The following is a 24545-nucleotide window of genomic DNA, read 5'->3' on the forward strand; positions in this document are numbered from 1 at the left end:
CCTGTTGCTGCTCAAATATCCGGCAATGTTAAATAGTCGTATTCCCCCTCTGAGTCATAGCAACTCAGATAGAAAAGTAATTCAGGGTCTGGCTCCCTGAATTACCCTTGCGCAGGACGCACACTATAGCACTAGTGCTATAGCGGCGCTCGCTGCTGAGGGCCATGCGCCAAAACGACCTCATTCAACATTTTTGTCCTTAGACCTTATATAATATAGCAACACCAGACCCCATATTATCTAGTTACATTTTGTTATGTACATATTCAAATGTTATTGAGTTCTGCAAACCCAAAATACAAAATATAAATTAATTTATAGATTTTGTAATAAATTATATTTAATTATTTAATTAAGAGTTCAAACAATCAATAGACGTAAAACAATATCAGGCATCTATAGGAACATATCTTAAATCCCAGAGTCAGTGGTAGACTACATCCTACACACAGTGGAACGTAGCTGGCCAAACTTCTGTTGAAAATCACCTTCTGCTCCCAGCATAGCTTTCTCATCTATGTACACAGCAGGTCTTCGCGAGGCGAGAAAGTATTCTACTTTTCTAAGACTCCAGCCAATCACATACATGAGATATCCACACACTGCGGCTGTAGATCTTCCAACTCCAGCATTACAATGCACATAGACTGTGTGACCATTTTCTAACAAGCCAAATAAGAGGTATACAGCCTGTGGAAGCATCCGCACTCTTCCTAGAGAAAGCAAGAAGATCACATGAAGTTAGGAAATGATATTAAGATAACTGTAGATAAATTATATTTTACAAGCTGAGCAAATGAAGTCTGTACTTTTATTTAGAACCCAAGATATGCAGTTTTCAGCAATGGGATGTCTTTCTTTCCATATTCAAACATTTAGCATCTGCCCTCTGCTGTCAAGAGTAGCTCACGCAAAATTAGTTTTGGAAAGGGCAAAGGAAGGGGGAAAACTATGGTACTGTTTTTATTCTTTCCTGTGACCTTGTCAGTGGGAATTCCCTTCCTTTCCCTTTTCCTTCTCAATCTGGATATAGACTATAATCAACATACCATATATGTTCAAAACATATTTCACAAAACACATCACAACCAAACGTAAAATGTTCAGGCCTTCATCACTGCAAGTTACGGACTGACATTATAGTACTATGGCAAGACTTGCAGCATAAGGGTGTAACAGAATACCAAGTTAAGTAAAAGCAAGAAGTTTTAAATCAGGATGATACCAGTCCATTTATTGGCTAACTAAAAAAAATAAGAATAAGCAAGCTTTCGGCTTTGCAGCCTTCCTCAGGCTTAAATCCTGTTTGCTTGCAGGCTGATGGTACAGTACCCTACTGCTACAAATTAAGTAATTGTTTTTTAGGTTCTCCTGATTCTCTACCAACGTAAGCCTTAGAGAATCAGAATCAGTGTGATTTTAGCAGAAGGCCAAAAGGATCAAAAAGTCCTTTTATGGAAAATGTTATCCCAAATACAGTTTTGTTTTCCTAAAACGGAAGGTTTTTGAAGGCATTCAGCTTCACGAGAGCAAGAGGATACTCTTATAATTCATTACTTTAGGGCAGTGTGTCAATAAGCAAATCATTCCTTTATGTCCCTGAAAAGCTATGCATACATTCATACCTGGAGGATCATTGCACATAGCCATATAATCCAACTAGCAGATATCTGTTTCTGCATATTAGGTTTTCATCAGTACAGGCTATAGACTGATATAACTGTGTGGTAGGACTGGCAGTGGCAACAAGGTAGAGTATTACAGAGTACCATGTTAAGTCATGATGGATCAGACCGATGGTCTGGGGTTGTGTATAGCATCTGTATAGCGGCTGTACCACACTTATTTCTAGCGGCTGCAACATTTAATTATTTGGACACTACGTCTTTATAGCGGCTGTACATCTAAATTGGTATTATTACACAGCAATATTTCTGTAGTGAAATTTTGTGTTGGGGACAATGGTTAGTGGTGGTGTTACTTTTCGGTGTGGTGCAGGGGGTTAGTGTTAGGCATAAATAAGGGTAGGTTAGTGTTAGAATAGATTGAGATAGGTTAGTGTTAGGCGTAGATGCAGGGAAGGTTAGGGAGAGAGTAGGATAAGATAAGGTGGTAGTAGAATATTGGTAAAAGTATTGTTTTTGTAGTATCCAGAATAGCCACTAGTAGAATATCGGTAAAATAGCCGATATACTGATAAACTACTATGGGCAATATTCGCGCCCAAATTTCTTTGTAGCTTTTTTTGTAGATACGCTCCCATAATTCTCAACTCTGTGTTTTGCTAAAGGCTCATTGCTTACCCAGATATCTGCACATATTACTAGGGACAATTTCTAGCATCTCAGTATCTCTAGTGTCTTAGTGTCTCTAGGCTTACTGCATAAACATATTTATTACACAAGGAATGAGAGGGTACATCTGTGGGAATGCCAGAAATACACTGATGGGGATGCCCTGTTTTTCTGTGTACCCTAAACACTCATTTTAATCTTTTCTCGTCAAGAAATTATTCGAGTGCACTGTGAAGTCAAATCCAGCGCAGAGCAGGTATGTCAACAGTATAATTATTTAGTATCTGTATAGCACTGGACAGAGTATATTGTCTTGTCACTCACTTGTCCGCCAAAGGGGCTCACAATCTAATCCCTACCCTAGTCATATGTATGTGTATGTATCGTGTGGTGTAGGGCCAATTTAGGGGGAAGCCAATTAACTTATCTGTATGTTTTTGGGATGTGAAAGGAAACCGGAGACCCTGGAGGAAACCCACGCAGGCATGGGGAAAATGTGCAAATTTGGTGCAGATAGTGCCCTGGCCGTAAATTTTTAACCATGGACCCTGCATTGCAAGGTGAGAGTGCTGACCACTACGCCACCGTGCTGCCCCAGTACAGACCAGTTTATTAAACATAAAATACAATGTATATAGATGAACTAAAAAGGATTTTATTTTTGTCAGTGAAGGTGGAATTCCACTTTAAAGTTTGCAATGAATTTCCCCTACCCCTTACTAACACTTATAGTGCTCCTCTTATATATCTGTTAAAAGATGGATGCTAAAAGGTTGGCAGTGTTTTCCTTTACATGCATTTTGATGCTTTCTCATTACAATATTCTTCCTAGAAAATATGATGCCATTGGAATCAGGCTTTTGTCTTCTGCCTAACAGAATATACACAGAAATTAAGTTTTAATTCTAGTTTACAGTAAATATGAAGTTTTAATACGTTCTGACAATCCTTGTGTTGTGCAATCTCTCAGCACAGTATTGGCTTCCTTATAAAAAAGTGCAGCTAAATGAAGTCAATACATTCTTTGCAGTAGGCCAGATGAAATTGTTATAGATTTTGGTTAGGAACTTTGCTGCTTCATAATTTTTCTCAAAGAAGAAAAGTCATCATAAAGGTCAGTAACTCAAAGCTTTGAAATTTCTGTGGCATTTTTCATTTTCAAGTGGAATTTCATACAAAGCTTTCTTTTTTCTTTTAGTTCTGAATATGGTGGGGAAGGTTCAGAAGTTCTAGCAGGTTTTCTTAAGTTGTTCATGCCCAGAATGGAGAGATTTTATTTTACTTCCTGTTCTGGTCATCACTAAACATAAGAAAGTGGTAAAGTTTTCCAAATTGGAGCAGCCATAGCTAAACATGTATTTTCTTTTAAAAGCTAAAAAAAATAGGTTTAATGTTGTATTGTTTCAATTGAATGATACAGCCTTTCACACAGTCTTTTATTCCCAGAGCTACAATATATGAACTATTGACCTTTTCTATCTACCATCTGCACCCCAAATCTGTTCTCTGCCAGGAAAGAGTTTTAGGGCTGCAATTCCTTTATTAGTGAGGTTTATGTGATGGTTATGCTATAGTTGGAGCAGAACATGACTAGAAACTGTCACTTGCATATCTGAGTGGTTAATGCTTTCAAGCAAAAGAAGAAGAAAAGAAACTCAGTCTAGTTATTTGTGTGCTAGGCACTGTACATACACATGTCTATCTCATCATGTCACAAGTCACACTTTGCCAACCTGTTAACTCTTTGGTAGTCCCAATAGTCCCAGTAATCAGGTGCAAAGCTATATTCTCTCTCATCTGTCTTTATCCAATTCTCTTTTCTGCTGAGTTTACTCCCAGAAGATAATTTTTCATCTTAATCATAAGATAACTTTACAGCGTCTAGTAATTGAAAAAGTACTAAAAATACATTAAAAGAAGTAATATGAAGCTAATTTTTAATGTTTTGCTTGGTGGCAGCTTTTAAGGTATTTTATTAATAACGTTTGAAAATATCTCCTTGGAGAAAACCCAGAACAGGATATGGGCCATTGGCCCATGTGCAATTACCGGTAACTTTTTCTCCTGAGTTTTCTCCTAGAAGATAATTTTCAACACTTTACAACTGAAAAAGTACTCCAAAGTTAGTAGAAAAAAAAGTACTAGCAAAATTATTTTAAGTATTTTCTTGCTTGCTGGAGATCTAAAAGGCAGTTTATGACAAGGGCCCATATGCAATTAACTTTTCTCCTAGGTAATAATATTTCACACCTTGCCAATAAAATTGTTATCAAGCCACCAGTCAGCAAAAAAATACACAAGATAATTATGATAGTAATTTTTCACCTACTTTTTGGAACTTTTTCAATTGCAAAGTGTTGAAAAATTATTTTAAAATTATTTAAAATTCAAGATGAAAAATGATCTCCCAGGAGAAAACTCCGGAGAAAAAGTGTCCCTCTTGGCTAACGTGTAAATACTTTTCAGCCAACCTTTCCTTCATTGTTTTGAACAGTTTTTAGTCTGGTGATCTTTCTGGTTGAAGATATTTAATCTCACTTTTGTTCCAAGACAGGTTCACTGAGAAAAGATTGAAAAAGTCTCTGCAAAAATGGTACAGTAAGTAATACAACTATGACACAGCTCCAAGTCATTAAACAATGTTCAAAATATCTTGTTGGACTTGATGGACTAATGTCTTTTTTCAACCAAACTAACTATGTAATAAAGTGAGATCTGCTAACCAGTGTTGTATGGATGTGCCAATACCCAGTTTGTTTTGATTTTGTTGGTCCAGATCTCCTATGGACCCGTACTGATCAGAAATATGGATCCCATTAAATCGCCATTTGGGATGTGGGAACCTACTTGTTTTTGCCAATATCTTTTTTTTTTGTCTAAAATGAGCACATCACCATTGCCAAAAATGTCCATTCTCCTTGAAGCATAGATACATTACAGGGTATTGACGTGTGACGCTAGCCTGCTGTGTTGAGCCATATTGCTTGTTCTCCCCAGTGAACACATTTTTGCACTACTCAGTACATTGGACTGCATATACACCAAGGTTGCTGTTTTTTTTTCCGCTGCTGGATCCTAAGGGTTTAGTTAAGTGTTCCCCAACCCAGTCTCCAAAGTCCACCAACAGAGCATATTTTCTGAAAACCTATAGAGGTAGTAGGTAATCAGCACTGCCGAGACTCTAATTACCCCACCTGTGAATATGTGCATTTTCCGACAAAACATGTACTGCTGGTGGGCTTTGAGGAGAGGGTTGGGAAACACTGATTTAGAAGTTTCAGTGTCCTATAAATAGCAGGAGCCTTAGTATATATGGTACAGACATATTTTATTTCAAATAGGCATCCAGAGTTCAAACATTTCAACACATTGCACAGCAGTGCATGTCATACTAATTATATATAATAAAGGTGTCTATGGTGTTTACTGAGATTGTACAACTAGTCCAGTTCATTATAATGCACGGCAGCACACACAGCGAGAACAAGCTCTTATTGACAGGATAGCTCACTTTTAATAAAGTTCCAATGTGTTCCATCATAATGAATTGCAAAAATACCTTTGACAACTTCAAGGTGGTAAGATCTATTTCTTTTCCACTAATAGAAATCAATGTATGAATATAGTTATCAAATGTGATCCCTTCCCACTCTGAAAGTTTGCTTCTGGACAGTGCTTTCTTCCATGGCAGCTACATATAATAAGAAGGGAAGGGAGGGAACTACCTTGTCCTCTCATTAGTTACTCTGCATCATATGAGTTAAACTAGCACAACTGTTAGGAATCATGTACTATAATTTCCTGCCTGCTGGTGGTCATATTGAGTTGGACTACCCTGGGCTTCCACTATCCATCAGCAGGGACCTGTTACTATTGTGCTTATGGACTTTCTGGACATTCTGGCTTGCGGGTGCTCCAGAAGCACTGTCTGCAGATTCACACTCACTCCACCCGCTGCATCCTGTGTTTGTCAATCACACTAATTACTTAGACTATTTAAAGTGGATCCGAGATGAACTTTTACTCATTGCATAATTGTGTTCCTTTCCTATTGTTTACAGGGCATTCCTCAAGCCAAATACTTTTTGTTTTCGTTTCAATACTCTAATTCCCTATAAACTAAACAAGCCTCGCCCACAGCTTTTCAGAGAGCCTTGGCATTTTCAGACAGTAGCAAGGGCTCATGGGAGCTCAGTCTGGGCAGGGGGAGAGGGGGGTATTACTAGCAAAAAATTTCAGAGGCAGAGGGGAGGAGGGAGGAGGAGAGGGGATTAGGTTTTTCACAGGCTGAGTGCTGAAGATGCAGATAAGCTTGCCTGTGTGTAATGTTTACAAACAACATGGCTGCTGTCATTGTATCACAGGAAGAAATAATCATATTCTATTAAAGCTGTTTGCAGCTAGATTTGCTGTGTAAACTATCTAAACTTAAGATAAGATATAGACAAGTTACTTGTTATAGTTAGTTTTCCATCTCGGATCTGCTTTAAGAACTGCCTCCTCCTCATGTTAGTTGCCAGAATTTTGTTAGTATTCTGGACACTCCTGTTTCTGTACCTGCTATCTGATTCTGAATCTGATTTCCCTGTGGCTGAACCTACAGTGGGTTGCAAAAGTATTCGGCCCCCTTGAAGTTTTCCACATTTTGTCATATTACTGCCACAAACACGAATACATTTTATTGGAATTCCACATGAAAGACCAACACAAAGTGGTGAACACATGAGAAGTGGAACGAAAATCATACATGATTCCAAACATTTTTTACAAATAAATAACTGCAAAGTGGTGTGTGCATAATTATTCGCCCCCCTTTGATCTGAGTGCAGTCAGTTGCCTATAGACATTGCCTGATGAGTGCTGACTAAATAGAGTGCACCTGTGTGTAATCTAATGTCAGTACAAATACAGCTGCTCTGTGAGGGCCTCAGAGGTTGTCTAAGAGCAACAACACCGTGAAGTCCAAAGAACACACAAGACAGGTCAGGGATCAAGTTATTGAGAAATTTAAAGCAGGCTTAGGCTCCAAAAAGATTTCCAAAGCCTTGAACATCCCACAGAGCACTGTTCAAGTGATCATTCAGAAATGGAAGGAGTATGGCACAACTGTAAACCTACCAAGACAAGGCCATCCACCTAAACTCACAGGCCGAACAAGGAGAGCGCTGATCAGAAATGCAGTCAAGAGGCCCATGGTGACTCTGTACGAGCTGCAGAGATCTACAGCTCAGGTGGGAGACTCTGTCCATAGGACAACTATTAGTCATGCACTGTACAAAGTTGGCCTTTATGGAAGAGTGGCAAGAAGAAAGGCATTGTTAACAGACAGCATAAGAAGTCCCGTTTGCAGTTTGCCACACGCCATGTGTGGGGACACAGCAAACATGTGGAAGAAGGTGCTCTGGTCAGATGAGACCAAAATGGAACTTTTTGGCCAAAATGCAAAACGCTATATGTGGCGGAAAACTAACACTGCACATCACTCTGAACACACCATCCCCACTGTCAAATATGGTGGTGGCAGCATCATGCTCGGGGGTGGGTCTCTTCAGCAGGGACAGGGAAGCTGGTCAGAGTTGATGGATGGAGCCAAATACAGGGCAAACTTGGAAGAAAACCTCTTGGAGACTGCAAAAGACTTGAGACTGGGGCGGAGGTTCACCTTCCAGCAGGACAATGGTCCTAAACATAAAGCCAGGGCAACAATCTAATGGTTTAAAACAAAACATATCCATGTGTTAGAATGGCCCAGTCAACGTCCAGATCTAAATCCAATCGAGAATCTGTGGCAAGATCTGAAAAACTGCTGTTCACAAATGCTGTCTATCTAATCTGACTGAGCTGGAGCTGTTTTGCAAAGAAGAATGGGCAAGGATTTCAGTCTCTAGATGTGCAAAGCTGGTAGAGACATACCCTAAAAGACTGGCAGCTGTAATTGCAGCAAAAGGTGGTTCTACAAAGTATTGACTCAGGGGGCCGAATAATTACGCACACCCCACTTTGCAGTTATTTATTTGTAAAAAAAATGTTTGGAATGATGTATGATTTTCGATCCACTTCTCACATGTACATCACTTTGTATTGGTCTTTCACGTGGAATTCCAATAAAATTGATGCATGTTGGTGGCAGTAATGTGACAAAATGTGGAAAACTTCAAGGGGGGCGAATACTTTTGCAACCCACTGTATATCTTGCTTGGACTTTGCTTATGCTTAATCCCTTGTACTACACTTCAATCTAATATGAGCTTCCCTTGTTTCCCATGTACTTCCCTAGTATGAGCTTTCCATGTTTGACAAATGTCTACTATAGCAAAGCAGACTGCTGGTTTTACCACTGGACTAAATAAAGTTGGCATTTATATTGCTGAGAGGAAGAAACCATAGATTGTATATTCGTAAAAAAAAAAAGTGTTTCACCTTGGGTGGGATGTTTATATACTTATATTGATTATTCTTCTACATAAACTCACTGCTTTGCCTGATATATTTTTCTTTTAGATATTTAAAAATGCTATTTTCTGTAGCCCAGCAAATAAAACAAATTAATCCAAATAAAGTGAATGCATTTCTGTAGCTGAATAGCACATACCACAGAGGTAAAATGTTCAAAAAAATGATTGATGGTGGCATTGATCTCTTTTTATATGCTCATGAAGAAGTCAATATGCTTTCACATCTTAGACTCCAAGACTTCCACTTTTATTTAAAAGATAATGTACATACCAAATACAATTTGGTTATCCTATGTATTCCATCAGTAGTCATTAAATCATTTTCAAGCCAGTAAATGCAATTTACCTGAAACCTGTCCTTACATGGCGTTGACTTGCCGCATACAAAGCTGACATCAGAATTGCAATGGAACTGTTTCCTGTGTTCTGATTGATGAGATGGGTAATATTTTTAAGTCAAAGGATTAAAATAGCTAAAGGTAGGCAGTGTCTTATATACAGTCGGGGCTTGTGCTTCCACAGAGGCATAGAATCCAATTGCCACAGGGCCCCATAGCCTGTAGGGGCCCCCTAAGGAGTGTGTCCCCGCCCCTCCAGCTATGGTGACCCCATACATGCCTGCAAGGAAAGAGGAAGAGAGGGGCCGTAGGGAGTAGACCAAAACAGAGAGCATGGAGCTGCCTCCTGTGTCCTGCCTGGATTAGGTAAGACCCCAATGTGTGCACACTCTGAATTTTAGAAGCTGTGGGGAGGAGGGGGGAGAATTGCTAGGGGAGCCCCCCAAGTTACTTTTGTCCTGGGGCCCCAATGTAACAAGAACCAGCCCTGTATACAGTAGGTAATACCACTGTTTGGCTGAACTGGTGCTGTTTACCAGAGTTACAGAGACTCTGTAACAAAATTTTCAGCCTTAGTTCTTCTATCCTATAAGCTCCTTTGCCTGTTCTAATGTGCTCTGGCTTACTGCAGCTTTTCCTAATTGCACAGTGGCTGTGTTATCTCTGTTATATGATCTAATCTGTTTTCTTCTGTTGGCACAGTCAGGCTAAGGCTGGAATGTGCAGGGCTGCTTGTGATTGGTAGAAGCTATACACACCCCCTCCAGGCCCCCTGCAGGCTCTGTATGACTCACACACTCTGCTTATGTGAGCCTATCACAAGCTGGTTAGTTTGTTTGTAAATACTGCCTAAAACTGGCAATTACAAGCCAGGTTTGCAGCAGAGAGTGGCAGAAACAGCACAGAGGGGGCCAGGAGAACATAATGAATAGCATGGTATGCTTTTTGCTGTAAAAAGTTTAGAGTACAGATTCTCTTTAAAGCCCATCTCCAGACATAGATCTAAGTATACTATCTTATAGCATAATAACTAAAGTGCTTGAATATTACCTTTCTGAGTAAAACCATGTTTTGACAGCTAAAAATGTGGCCTTAAAAACCTGATAACAGGACTAGAAGCGTTGAGCAAAGGAAATCATTAGCAAACTGTGCTGGTGTGGCTGCTTCTGCCTGGCTTGCTTCATCTTACTGTTCCACCTGCGCTAACTGATAACTCTGAGAAGACTGCAACCTATGGGACTGCAGGATTGTGGTGCAGGAAGTGGCCAGGGACAGTGCTCCTGACCAGGTACTTTAAAAGTAAGTGATTTTGCATCACTAAATCAATGTGCTTCTAAATAAACAAAAACAAACTCTGCCAAGGATCTATAGCAGGGGTCCCCAAACATTTTACTGCTTTCCAAACATTTTTCTGGGGGGAAAGGAGGGGGGGAGTGTTAGCAAATTGGATTGGGCAGGGATATGGAGCAGGCGTATGAAAAACCATTGGGCCTCAAAACAGCCTCACACAGGCACAGGTGTTTTCCAGTAATAAGTCCCCAGTTTAGATAGCTAGATTTGCCCTCAGTGATATGTAGCCCCCCTCCCAGGTTAGATAGCTAGATGTGCCCCCAGTGCTATGTAGACCCCCTCCGAGGTTAGGTAGCTAGATGTGCCCCCAGCGATCTGTAGCCCCCTCCCAGGTTAGGCAGCTAGACGCACCCCCAGTGTTCTGTAGCCCCCCCCCCCCCCAGGTTAGGTAGCTAGATGTGCCCCCAGTGTTCTGTAGCCCCCCTCCCAGGTTAGGCAGCTAGATGCGCCCCCAGTGTTCTGTAGAAAACCCCCCCCCCCCCAGGTTAGGTAGCTAGATGTGCCCCCAGTGTTCTGTAGCCCCCCCAGGTTAGGTAGCTAGATGTGCCCCCAGTGTTCTGTAGCCCCCCTCCCAGGTTAGGCAGCTAGATGCGCCCCCAGTGTTCTGTAGAACAAGCCAGGTTTGCAGCAGAGAGTGGCAGAAACAGCACAGAGGGGGCCAGGAGAACATAATGAATAGCATGGTATGCTTTTTGCCCCCCAGGTTAGGTAGCTAGATGTGCCCCCAGTGTTCTGTAGCCCCCCCAGGTTAGGTAGCTAGATGTGCCCCCAGTGTTCTGTAGCCCCCCTCCCAGGTTAGGCAGCTAGATGCGCCCCCAGTGTTCTGTAGAAACCCCCCCCCCCCTGGTTAGGTAGCTAGATGTGCCCCAAGTGTTCTGTAGCCCCCCCCCCCAGGTTAGGTAGCCAGATGTGCCCCTGGTATTCTGTAGCGCCCCCCCCCCAGGTTAGGTAGCTAGATGTGCCCCCAGTCAATCTTACCGCCAAGTCTGGCATCTCCTAATTTCTTTCAGTAGAGCAGCATGCGACAGAGAGTTTTTCAGTATCGAGCCGTTCAGAGGGAGCACAACTGACGCTGTAATAAGAGAACAGCGCCACATACTGACACTCTGCTGCATGCCGCTCTGCTCTAAATGAAATAATACAGAGGAGGCCAGACCCTCAGACTGGCACAAAAAAAAGCCCATGGACCGGCAGTAGTGGGCTGCGGAACGGAGGTTGGGGACCCCTCACCTATAGGAAAAGGTTTAGTGCTTTTCACAGGTGTGTCTTTGCGCTCAAATCATTTTCCCTGCAGTCCTGGAAAGTCACCAACACACCTGCTCATAGTTTCATGTTCTGACTGCTTCCTTGTCTGCAGGCTTCATTGGTTTTCAAGTTGGGCCTCCTGTCCATCCTGCATATAATGTCACATGATACATGAATACATGAAATGTAATGGGTACCGACGAACAATGTGACAGCCAAAGGGAACACAACATACACAAAATCACTAGCACATGTAACTATATATTCTATATTAAAGCAAGGCAGGAGGGACTAGCAGCAGTATAATGAGGGCAGAGATGCTCCACCTGGGAATGGGGGCCAAATCTATCTGTCTCAAATCCCATTATAGCAGATACAGCCCTGGCTGCAGGAGTTCACTTTTTGAACTAAGACAACAGAGCCAAGGCATATTACTCACTGCTCCAGTCATGTCTGATCAATTGGTCTTAGGAATGTTATCCTGACCCTGGCTGTAATAGCTAGCAAAGCCATGATTATGGCCCATATTGACTCATAGTATGTACCTTCGAAAATGGAAGCCAGAATTGAGAGCAACATGGAAGTGCCCATCTTATGCTTCCCTTTAGATGAAATGCTCCTTGCCTGGCCACTCTGCTGAGGGTGTACCTAGTTACGCTATTTCCACTACGGTTCCTCATTAAAGTAAGTTAATGAAGAACTGTAGTAAAAATAACGAAACTAAAAAAATTGCTTATTTTTTACAATATTCATTTATAAATTAGTCAATGTTTGCCCACTGTAAAATCTTTTCTCACCTCGATTTACATTCTGAAATGTATCACAGGTGGCAACATGTTTGGTCCTGTTAGGTGCTGCTCTGTGGAATGTTTGTTTCTGAGAATTCCAAAGCCAGTGAGAATAATACCTGGTCTGGAGAATTCAGCATAGCTAATCACTCCCACTTAGCAGCCTTGCTTTTGGTGTATATGCAGAGCTTCTGTTTGGGTTCAAGGTGCGTTTGCAGTTTCTGGGGGGGCTCAGCACACCTCTGATTGTAGGCCATTCGGAGGCGGCCTGGTGATGCTATAATCCACCTTTTGCGCAATTTTCAGCATAGCTAATCAGCCTAGGCTAACACGTCATTTGGAGGGCAGGGCTTCATTAAATATACAGTAATATAAAGATATAGGAAGTGTTTCTGATGCTGAAACCAAGAAAATTACCATAAAAGTGGGTATCCTGAATAATTTACTACATTCTACTATACTGTATGTCACTGCAGTGTGCCTTTTTAACCACTTCAGCCCGCAGGTGTTTTCACCTTCAAAATGAAGGCAATTTTCCCCCGTCAGCGCTCCTTCCATTCATTCGCCAATAATTTTATCACTACTTACCACACCTATATGATCTATATCTTGTTTTTTGCCACCAATTTGGCTTATTTTGGGGGGTCATTTTGCTAAGAATGATTTTATTCTAAATGCATTTTAACAGAAATAATAAGAAAAAAAAATCATTATTTCTCAGTTTTCAGCCATTAAAGTTTTAAAATAAAACATTCCCATTTGCCCATTTGTCCCGGTTAGTGCAACGGTCAAAATATTTCCCTAGTACAATGTATGCCGCAAATATTTTATTTAGAAATAAAGGTGCATTTTTTCAGTTTTGCGTCCATCACTAATTACAAGCCCATATAGGCTAAAGGTAATAAGGTATGTAGTAATATACCTTCACAACATACATATTAAAAAGTTTACTCCCTAAGGTAAAGATTTATATATTTCTTTTAAAACTGTAATTTTTTAATTTTTTTAAACGTGTGTTTTTATTTTTTTTAGTTAATGGGCAGGGTGGGGAGTCAATCAGTTTTTATTTTGTTTTTTTTCCATTTCTACTTTAATTTTTCTTTTTGGCCACTAGGCAGCACTAAGCACTCTCCTGGAAGAAACCAGGGAGTGCATGATCTTTTTTTTTACATTTTTAACGGTTTCAGAATCAAATACCTCCTGATTGGAGGCATTTTGATTCATTTGCAGGGAATCGTTTGCCTCGGGGGAACACTGGTTCCTCTTCAGCAATCAATCCCCTGTAATAGCGGCAGGGAATGAGCCGCCTGCATGCAGATACACGTGAACAAGGGCAGCAACACTGCTGGACGGATATATTCGTCCACATTGCTTTTGAGTGGCGATTTTTGGACAAATATATCCGTCCAGATTGGCTTAAGTGGTTAAAGAAGAACTGTCGCAAAAATCTTAAATTTTAAAACACATACAAATAAGAAGTACATTTCTTCCAGAGTAAAATGAGCCATATATTACTTTTCTCCTATGTTACTGTCACTTACAGTAGGTAGTGGAAATCTGATATTACTGACCGGTTTTGGGTTAGTCCATTTCTTTATGGGGGATTATCAGCATGGCCTTTATTCTTTATAAAGAAATTCCCTAAAAAAGATATATACAAAGATGCTGGCCAGCTTCCCTGCTCGCTGCACACTTTTTGGGCAGTTGAACAGAGCAACTGCCATTCACTAAGTGCTTTTAAAAATAAAGAAAACCCTGAGAACCCTCCCATGGGAAGATGGGCTAGTCCAAAGTCTATCGGTAATGTCAGATTTCTAGTACTTACTGTAAGTGACAGCAACATAGGAGAAATGTAATTTATGGCTCATTTTACAATGGAAGAAACATACTGTTATTTGTGTATGTTTACATGTATTTTAAACTTTTAAGATTTTCGCTACAGAGGTCCTTTAAAGAGAGACATGCAGATCCCAGGAAATAAATGTTTGAATGTAATTGAATTAAATGGATGTCACCAGTGGTGGGTAAGAGCGTTGGCGACTTGCAAAGTGGTTTCAGTGTCTTTGCCTTTTACTTTCAATTTAAAGGACTTACGAGCCCAAATAAAATTAAAAAAAAAGTTAAGTACCTGCCTGAAATTTGAATGCACGGAGGACACCATCTGTGTCCTCCGTGCAGTTCCGCCGGGTCCCGCAGTTAAATCGTCCCCTTGGTCCGCTCCTGGCCCCACAGGCTCTCCTGCCTCTAGCAAAATGGCTGCCTGAGCTGGCCGCGGCTGCGCAGCTCTAGGGCCTCCCGCCCTGATCCACGCTACAGGCTGTTTCCTGTAGCATGGATTGGGGGGAGGCCCTAGAGCTGCGCAGCCGTGGCCAGCTCAGGTGGCCATTCTGCTTGAGGCAGGAGAGTCCGACCCGGGCTGTGGGGTCGGGAGCGGCCAGAGGGGACGATTTAACTGCAGGGACCCGGCAGATCTGCACGGAGGGCGCGGATGGAGTCCTCTGTGCATTCAAATTTCAGGCAGGTACTTAACTTTTTTTTTATTTGGGCTCGTAAGTCCTTTAAAGAGAATCTGTATTGTTAAAATCGCACAAAAGTAAACATACCAGTGCGTTAGGGGACATCTCCTATTACCCTCTGACACAATTTCGCCGCTCCTTGCCACATTAAAAGTGGTTAAAAACAGTTTTAAAAAGTTTGTTTATAAACAAACAAAATGGCGCACCAAAACAGGAAGTAGGTTGATGTACAGTATGTCCACACATAGAAAATACAACCATACACAAGCAGGCTGTATACAGCCTTCCTTTTGAATCTCAAGAGATCATTTGTGTGTTTCTTTCTCCCTGCATCTCTCATGCACTGAAGTTTCAGGCTGCTCTTTTTTCTCCTGCAAACAGCTTTGCCCTTGTCTGTAATTCTTCAGTATGTGAAAGCCCAGCAAGCTCAGAGGACGATTTATCCAGCTTGTAAAAGATAAGAGAGAAGAGAGAAGCTGCACTAATCTAAATAATACACAGGCAGTGTGCATAGAGGGGCCTGGAAGGGGGAATTCATAGCAGAACCACAACAATGAAGAACTTGGCAGCCTTCCAGACACAGGCTGACAAGTCTGACAAGGGAAAGATACATTGATTTATTACAGAGACTGTGATAGCAGAAAGTGCTGCAGTAAGCCAGAACACATTAGAATAGCTTTTGGAACTTGTAGGATGATAAAAAACAGGATGCAATTTTTGTTACGGAGTCTCTTTAAGTAAGAAAAATTTGATAATTTACGCAATGTCAATCTGTGCTATAAAGGATCACAGATAATGTAATGCCTCTATTATCCATGTTTTCCAAAAATCATTAAGGCAATGTACTTGTAACGATTGCGGGTTTCTATTTCCGTGGTCAGCGCACTAGAAGTGCGCTGACGTGGCGGAAATCCTCCACAAATGTGTAATTGGGAGAACCCAGGTTAGGTGCAATGCACCGGTAGAGGGCAATTCCCACCGGCAGATGGAGCTGTGGAGTGCAGACGAGTCCTGCCTCTGCACTGCCACAGATGCCAGATGGGAATTGTACGAGCAGGATCAAGCAGGGCTGAATAGCCCTCAAAGAGAAATAGCACAGGGACAGACAGAATGTGTGTTCACCAATCTAGTCGCCCCCCAGCGACGATGAACACACATCAGAGAAACAAAAGAAAGCGCGAATGCAATCGCAAGAATGGTGATTGCCAACAGACACCAGACTGAGAAGGACAGAGCACAAGAGTAGCAAAGGCACAGCAAACAAGAATCAGAACAAATAAAGAAAATAACAAACGCTTACTAAACGCGAACACCATACTTATTCGCAACAGCAAACGCGTTTCTGCACGATCACCGCGCGTTAGGTGCCCAGTGATAAGCGTGCCACCCTAACTAACCAATGACAGACAAACACGAAATAGAGAACGTGAACGCTTGCTAAACGGTTACCTCACCAAGCCTACAGCAAGCGTTCGTATCAGACAAGACAGACAGACAGACAGGTGGGGCTGCCAGTAGCAACTGCTGCTCTGGCTAGCACCCCAAAGGCAGAGACACAGAAGGAGGCACTGCCACTACCATTAGGGCTAATGCAATCCAGACAGATGGAGCAGCCAGTAGCAACCGCAGCTCTGGCCTACACTCCCAGACAGACAGAATGATTCCCTGTCGACCGCCGCTGGCGACAAAGAAATCGAGACACAGAAGGAAGCACTGCCACTACCATTAGGGCTAATGCAATCCAGACAGATGAACAGAAGGGGCTACCAGTAGCAACCGCTGCTCTGGTTAGCACCCCCAGACAGACAGAACGATTTCCTGTCGACCGTCGCTGGCGACAGGACAATCGCAGCAGAGACAATAAAGGCAAAACAGATAATGCAACCTGACTGCACTAGAAGAGCTGCCTAGTGCAGTCCCAAGGAATTACTCTAAGGTAAACTTTGACAAACAAACAGGGCTGATACTCCAGGAGAGTTCATCAGTAACAAACCATGAAAGATGACCAGCAAAGGATTCTGGGAGAACATGGTATTTATACTGCCAGCCTTCAAAGGAGGCAGCTAGGCAATTTGCATAACAAATGTATGCAAATTCCTCAGCAGCAGAGCAGGTCTGAAACTTGCAAAGCAAAGACAGGTCTCTTTTCCAGAGACCTGCAGCCCTCAGACTTAAAGAGTAACTGTCAGGCTGCAAAAGCTAATTTAAACCTCTATTCTCCTGTGTTAAACAGTTTAGAAGGAAGCCAAAAAGGCAATACTGAAGTTAAAAATCTCTCTTACTTTTGATGTGTGCTGACAGCAAGGCTCTGTATTCCCAAGCCATTAAGAGGCCGAGAGGCCGCATACCATACTGCAAAGCATTCTGGGGCCCTCCCCTCGGCTGCTAGTGAGAAGTTACAGGCTCAAGTTACAACAGCATGTAATGCTGGGCTGCTCACAGCACTGATAAATCTCTGGGCAGAGTACACTGCAGGAGTCTGCTATTGTTCCTAGCCACATGGCTAATTAATATTCACTGCACAGATTGCTATTCATTATGAGCTTTTTTTGTGAGTGGACTCATCAGGAAGCAGGGAGGATATGACATCACAATTGGCTTCATAGGAGACAGACAAACATGGAACCTGCCACGAGCTGTCAGGAGCATCATTCTCTGCAAATACTATATAAAAATTCTGTGAAGTACAAACGTGGACAGTGAAATGCATATGTAATGTAAGTACAGCCAATATTTAGCTACTGATATATGTGTTTATTTTCTCTGAGACCTTATACCTAACTGCTCCTCTTTATGGAATGGTCAAACAGCTGTCTGTCTGTGCAGACAGATGAGCGGATCATTACAGTACACATCTTATCATATAAGGTTCATCTAGTTTAAAAATAATGGCTCTTTGATACTTTGATACCATAATAAAAGCATAAGCAAACTTACAGGGATGAGTTAGCACAGCAATTATTATATATATAAGGAGAGACAAATCAGCAAATTGTATGACCTGATTTCATTGCCGACAGTATTCTGACTCTTCAGACTTAAAATCCGTAACTGAATTTAGTTACATGAATGAGGAGACAGCAAAATATTTGTGTTTTTAATAGTTTTATAACATCAATCAGGATATATGTTTAGTAAAAACTATTCATTCTCTTTAAAATAAAAAAATTAAAAACCTAGGAAAAATCTTAGGAGAAAAAGTGAATTGGATCAGGACCATTTTAGGCACAGAGACCCATATGCAATTAACTTTTTCTCCTGAGTTTTTCTCCTAGGAGATAATTTTCTAACTTAACTAATAACTTTTCAGAACTTTGCAATTGAAAAACCATATACCTTTTATTTATTATGTGGGGGCTGCCACTATTGTGTATGTGTTTTGTTGAGCACTGGTGGCTGTCTGAAACATCTTTATCAGATGCAAAATCATGAAACTTTGACTCAGGGCTGAGGAAATGATTACAGAATGTGCGTGTGTTTGCCATTTTTTCACATTTGCATTCGCCACACATCCAATGCAAGTCATTGGCATCACATTTGAATTACATTGTTATGCAATTTTTTTGCATCTGAATTTTTTGAAAAAAAAATGGCTTACATGTATGCTTTGATGCAAGCCAATGCAATCTGATGCAGGTCAATGGAAATGAATGTGAAATGAAAGGCGGACCTAAACCCAGGACTTCCTCTTTAGCCTGTCTGAATGGCACACCACGGCACAGATCAGACAGAGCTCCCAGATCAAATTACAGTGATTTATTACTTCTAGATAAGGGTGAGCTAGACAGGCAGCTATCTCTAAATACAAACAGGGTGAGATGTTTCTGTATTCTCCTTATCTCTTGTGGAAAGGTTTAGGTCTTCTTTAATCACATACAATTTCATGTAAATTTACGGTACTTCATTGGTATGCATAGAAAAATCATGCAAAAAGAAAAAGAAAAATGCAAAAAAAGAAAAAAAAAATCACAAAACACACAACTGGAAATATAAAAAAAAAGTCTGGAAATCACAGGTATAAGTATGAAGGCACCCTAAATAAAGATTACATAATGGAACATGAAAGCGTAATAACTTCTGAAATTTAAGCTATGTCTCCCTAAATCTGCTCTTCTCTCGCCAAAGCTCATTAAATAATCTTGTTACAGCAACAAATTAATTTTACTGCAACTATTAGCTGCTTTTGTATTGAGAGCATTGATGTGGTTGACGTCTGTTGGTCCATTTAGTCCAAAGAAATGTCCAAATTAAACTATAAAGAGACTCATCTTCCGCTGCATCTGAATACTTAAAACACAAAGATATTACTGAAAGTTAAAGCATCAAGCCTAATTATTCTTCTCTGTTTTAACTACCAACTCTCTCCCCCCACCCCCCAAGTTCCCCTCCACCTCCTTTTACATTGCCTTTTTCCTGATTAAGTCTACTTCTAAATATATATTTTGCAAATTGGTAAAAGAACTCTGAAACTGTGTGTACATCAGCTGTGTATGATTTACAATGCTGCTTCACTATTGACTGGCAATTAGGGTGGAGCTGTGGGTAAGAAAGCCCAATCTATATTGAGATTCTTAAAAAAAAATTCCCATACCAGGCAATTTTTAACATAAGCAACCTAGACAAGCTGCAACACAGGAAAACAGAAATAAACTTTAGAAAAATTCTTAGTAGGACTAGTACTATATGCACCGATGTTTCTTTCATCATGTCACATGTCACTTCATGTATGCTTTAAACCAGGGCTGCCCAATAGGTCGATCACGATCTACTGGTAGATCGCGACCGCCTGATCGGTAGATCGCGGCCTCATGGCCACGTTCCATTGAATTTCTAATCACGCAGCCAATCGGGGGGAGAGAGGCGCGGCTGAGAGGCCAGGGGCGGCTCTGCCATGATGCAGTGTCATGGCTGGGGGTGGTGCTGGAAACAATTCCACCTCCACTCGCGCTGCCTGCCAGAGCGTTCCCTCAGCCACCGAATTGCACATCTGCCCTCCAGGCAGCCGCGGCACCAGGATGCCACCACTGGAGCTAGAGGGAGATAAGTTATAACGTGTGCCCATCCTATAACTAGCTACCTATACTAAAGGCACATATACCCTGCTACCTATACTAAAGGCACATATACCCTGCTACCTATACTGAGGCACATATATCCTGCTACCTATACTGAGGCACATATACCCAGCTTCCTATACTGAGGCACATATACCCTGCTACCTATACTGAGACACATATACCCGGCTTCCTATACTGAAGGCACATATACCCAGCTAACCTATACTGAAGGCACATATACCCAGCTAACCTATACTGAAGGCACATATTCCTAGCTAACCTATACTGAAGGCACATTATACTGAAGGCACATATGCCTAGCTAACCTATACTGAAGGGACCTATACTTAACTACCTTTCCGGGGGAGGGGGGTGTCGGGTGCATTTGAAACGTTGGTAGATCTCCTGGCCTTGGCGAATTTTAAAGTAGCTCGCAAGCTTAAAAAGTGTGGGCTTCCCTGCTTTAACCTATTGCTGACCACGTCACGCCGATGGGCATGGCGGCAGCCCCAGGACGCCTAACGCCGATCAACATAAAGTCCTGGGGCTTCGTTTTGCAGGAGATCGCACGCACCTCCTACTTGGTAGCCGGAGCTCCGCCTTCAGTCTCCCATCGGGGATCGCTGCTCGGAGACTGTCTAATTAGCATGTACAGTGCTGTGATCTACAGCAGCGCTGTATAAGGGACAGCCGTGTGACACAGCTGTCTCCCTGGGACACAGGAGAGCAATCGGCTCTCATAGACTGAAGCCTATGAGAGCTGATCACCATGATTGGCAGGTTAGGGGGAGGGAGGGAGGGATTTGAAAAAAAAATTGTAAATAATAAGTAAAATTTATTATAAAAAAACATAAATATTTATACAAAAAAAGTTATGCAGCTCTTGGTGCGCCTTTTTTTGTGCTGTGCGATGCGGAGACCACGTGATCCGCATCACGTGGTCCCACCAGCCAATCGCTGCACGGAGCGGCCGCTCCAGGAAGTAAACACTGCACGTCACAGTGCAGTGAATATTAATTAGCCATGTGGCTGGCCGCGGAGGAGGAGGGGAGACCTCCTCCTCCAACATCACTGAGCATGTGCAAACAGTCTAACGCGGCTTAGCCGCGTATAACGCACAGCATGCAGCACTTTAACTTGACGTGCAGTGTTTCAATGTAACGCAACGTGGGCACAGTGAACAGCCCATTTCGTTTTCATTGCTGTGAGTTAGGCTGCGTTACAGGCTGCACTAACGTGCGCCTGTAACGTCTTACTGTGAAAGCAGCCTTGCACAATGAAAAAAATAAATATTACTGCTAAAATATGTCAAATATAACATTGACTGGTATGTGAATAATGGATCAGTACTTAATAATAGTGATGATCGTAATCAGCTAATTACGATTACGTAAATTTTCGCGTACATTTTCGCAATTTTGCCTATACGTAATTACGATTTGTACATGTAAATGATTACGGAGTCATTCATAATTTCTCATAACATTTCGTGTAATTTTTGCCGAATTTGGCAGTGAATAGCAAAACCCCCATATATGCTATTGCCACCAAAATTGCTACATATATTAAGGAGAATAGTGGGTACAAGTCAAAAAAAGATTTTTCCAAAAAGACCTTGTAGTTTTGGAGAAAATTGATTTTACAAATGCAAAGAAAAAATTGTTTTTAAACTCACAAAATTACAATTTAAAAACCAATTTTTCTTTGCATTTTTAAAATCAATTTTCTCAAAAACTACAAGATATTTTTGAACAATTCTTTGTTGAGTTGTACCCACTATTCTCCTTAACTTATGTAGCAATTTTGGTGTCAATAGCATTTTGGGGGCTTTTCTATTAACCACCAAACTCAGCACAAAATTATGCGAAATTATGAAATATTACTATTACATACGGAATTAATTACGATTAACCTTGAAATTTCACATTACGAATGAAAACCATTAACTTTCCTCATAGTTACATGTACCTTCTGTACTCATATCAGGTGTGGGTATCCATATGTGAGTCAATCCGACTTCTTTATATAACCTGAACATGGTATCTGGGCTCATGGGTTCATCGTAGTGATTGCAGCCTTTACTATTCTGAATAATGTCCCACTCAGTCTGAAAGTTTAGGACAGCAGTCACTTTTAGTTCATGCTTCATCTTGATTGTCACATGCTCCAGCTGTCGGGGACAACTTCCCAGCCAGATATTGGGCAGGATTCTGTTCAAAGACACATACATAATTTTCAAGGTCAAACTGCAGGAAGTTAAAGGGAACCTTAACTGTCCTTTAAAAAAAAAAAAAAAGGTTCACTTACCTGAGGCTTCCCCAAGCCCCCTGCAGCCGTCCTGTACCCTTGCTGGTCCTCAACGAGCCTCCGTTTCCCCGCTGCCAGACAGTTTAGTTTTCGACCAATTGAGAGTCAACTGCTCTCCACTCGTCTCCTTGAACGCGTTCCCGTTGTCAAGAGCATCCTGCGCAGGCGCAGTTCAAGGTTTCTCTTAGTGCGCCCGCAGTAGAGTGGAGAGGGGCCATCTCTCAGTCGGCCGAAAACTAAACTGGTTGGCGGCGTGGGAACGGAGGGGACCGGCGAGGGTACAGGACAGGGTGCAGGAGGCTTGGGGAAAACCCAGGTAAGTGAAACTTTTTTTTTTAAAGAACAGTTAATTTAAGTCAAGAAATTTGGTCATTGAAAATGTTCTCAGTATTACACTATTGGTATAAATTACAGTATCTGCAGAATACCATATATTTAAATAATATGAACATCAAGTGACATATAATCAAATAAAACATAATAAGACTGCCAAAAGAATGTTGAATTTGGTGCATTTATAAAAGTGACATTGTACAGCACAGCTATTATAAAACAAAAGGTATACACATGCTATCAGAAGTAAACTGGTGAGCATGGAAATGTGCATGACACTTAACACCTAAAGCAAACCCGAACAGGAAAATTAAAAGTCAGAATAAAACATACACACACCATACTTACCTCCCATGTAAGCTACTCATTATTCTCTTTCACCTCTCCTCTGTCCTGTTTGTCCACTGTGATCAATGGAATTCTCCTTCCTCCATTTTGAAAATTGCATTTACCCATGACAGCTTCCTGGTCATCACATTGTTAAACTGTAATATTGCCCACTTGAGCCATAGGGAAACATGGATATTACCTTGCTCATAAGTTGCCCTTTCAGTAATAACTAACAGCAACTGATATATTTCAGTTCTGACAAAATCTTGTCAGAACTGGAAGGAATCATTGTAAGAAGAAAATGGTGAGCTTCTCAGAGGAACTGACGGAGAGGTAAGTATGTAATATTAATTTGCAGGTACATCATGTGTTTATTTTAAATCATTTTACTCGGTTTAGGTTCACTTTAAACAATCTAAATTGATATTTGGTCTGAACCTTCCAATAAATTATAGTTATGGATCAAATTACTTCTCATGCCTTTTATTTTTGCAAGAAAGTTCACTTTTAAAGGGTTATTATACTTTCAAAGTCTTTGGTCATGGCTGTGGCGCTAGGATAGTATGTGCTATGCAACCAGGGTAACACACAATTCATTAGCAATTACCTAGATAACACAGGTTGTGTTGATTGTGTAGCCCCTGCTATGTCAGGGGTGTAAGTACCAGTAACTTGCTGTGCACTACTTGCACACAGCAATTTTACCACTGGTTAGTGAATATGTCCCAGTGAGAGCTAGGTATAGCACTGATCCACTACACTGGATCTTCTATGGAGAGTGTGTATTTACATTAGAGCATTACTCCATAAGAGGAGAGGCGGCCAATACTATTGGCTACTGGTACTTCGGCACTTGTATTACCCTAAGGGAAGTGGGCTCTGACCTGTTAAACGCATTACCTGTGCATATTAAATCTTATTGTCTTATCTGACTGTCATCATTGAGATAAGTCACCTCATTTTGCTATGTTTTATTTGATGTTAACCTAATTTTATCTTTACCTGGACACTAGTGTTGGGCGAACAGTGTTCGCCACTGTTCGGGTTCTGCAGAACATCACCCTGTTCGGGTGATGTTCGAGTTCGGCCGAACACCTGACGGTGCTCGGCCAAACCGTTCGGCCATATGGCCGAACTAAGAGCGCATGGCCGAACGTTCCCCGAACGTTCGGCTAGCGCTGTGATTGGCCGAACGGGTCACGTGGTTCGGACCCGAACGCGCTCTGATTGGCCGAACTGTCACGTGGTTCGGGTAAATAAATACCCGAACCACGTCATATCTCCGCCATTTGTCTGTGGGTTTAGCTTTGGGTAGGCAGGCAGGGTAGTTCGCGCTCCAGCCACGCTAGCCAGGGTCCCCCCCAGTCATTGTGTGTCGCTGCTGGGAATAGTAGTACACCGCTCGCTCAGCATTCTGTTTACTGCCACTCTGTGTACCTCGCTCAGCCACACTATATAGCATTCTGTTTACTGCCACTCTGTGTCTGCTGGGAATAGTAGTACACCGCTTGCACAGCCACACTATATAGCAT

At 41.6% G+C, this 24545-nt stretch overlaps 1 protein-coding gene across 2 annotated transcripts in view; it reads right to left on the reverse strand.

Annotated features, from left to right (window-relative positions):
- Positions 1-364: 364 nt before the first annotated feature.
- Positions 365-24545, reverse strand: part of EPM2A (EPM2A glucan phosphatase, laforin) — a 138304-nt gene continuing 114123 nt past the window's right edge. For both annotated transcript variants that reach the window (XM_068279566.1, XM_068279567.1), the window contains exons 4-5: positions 22012-22253; positions 365-713 (exon numbers count right to left, since the gene is read on the reverse strand). In XM_068279566.1, coding sequence (XP_068135667.1) covers positions 436-713; positions 22012-22253 — 520 coding nt within the window. In that variant the 3' untranslated portion in view covers positions 365-435. The remainder of the gene's footprint in view (positions 714-22011; positions 22254-24545) is intronic.

Source organism: Hyperolius riggenbachi, chromosome 4 (genome assembly GCF_040937935.1).
Source record: "Hyperolius riggenbachi isolate aHypRig1 chromosome 4, aHypRig1.pri, whole genome shotgun sequence".
In the NCBI taxonomy this organism is placed as follows: domain Eukaryota; kingdom Metazoa; phylum Chordata; class Amphibia; order Anura; family Hyperoliidae; genus Hyperolius; species Hyperolius riggenbachi.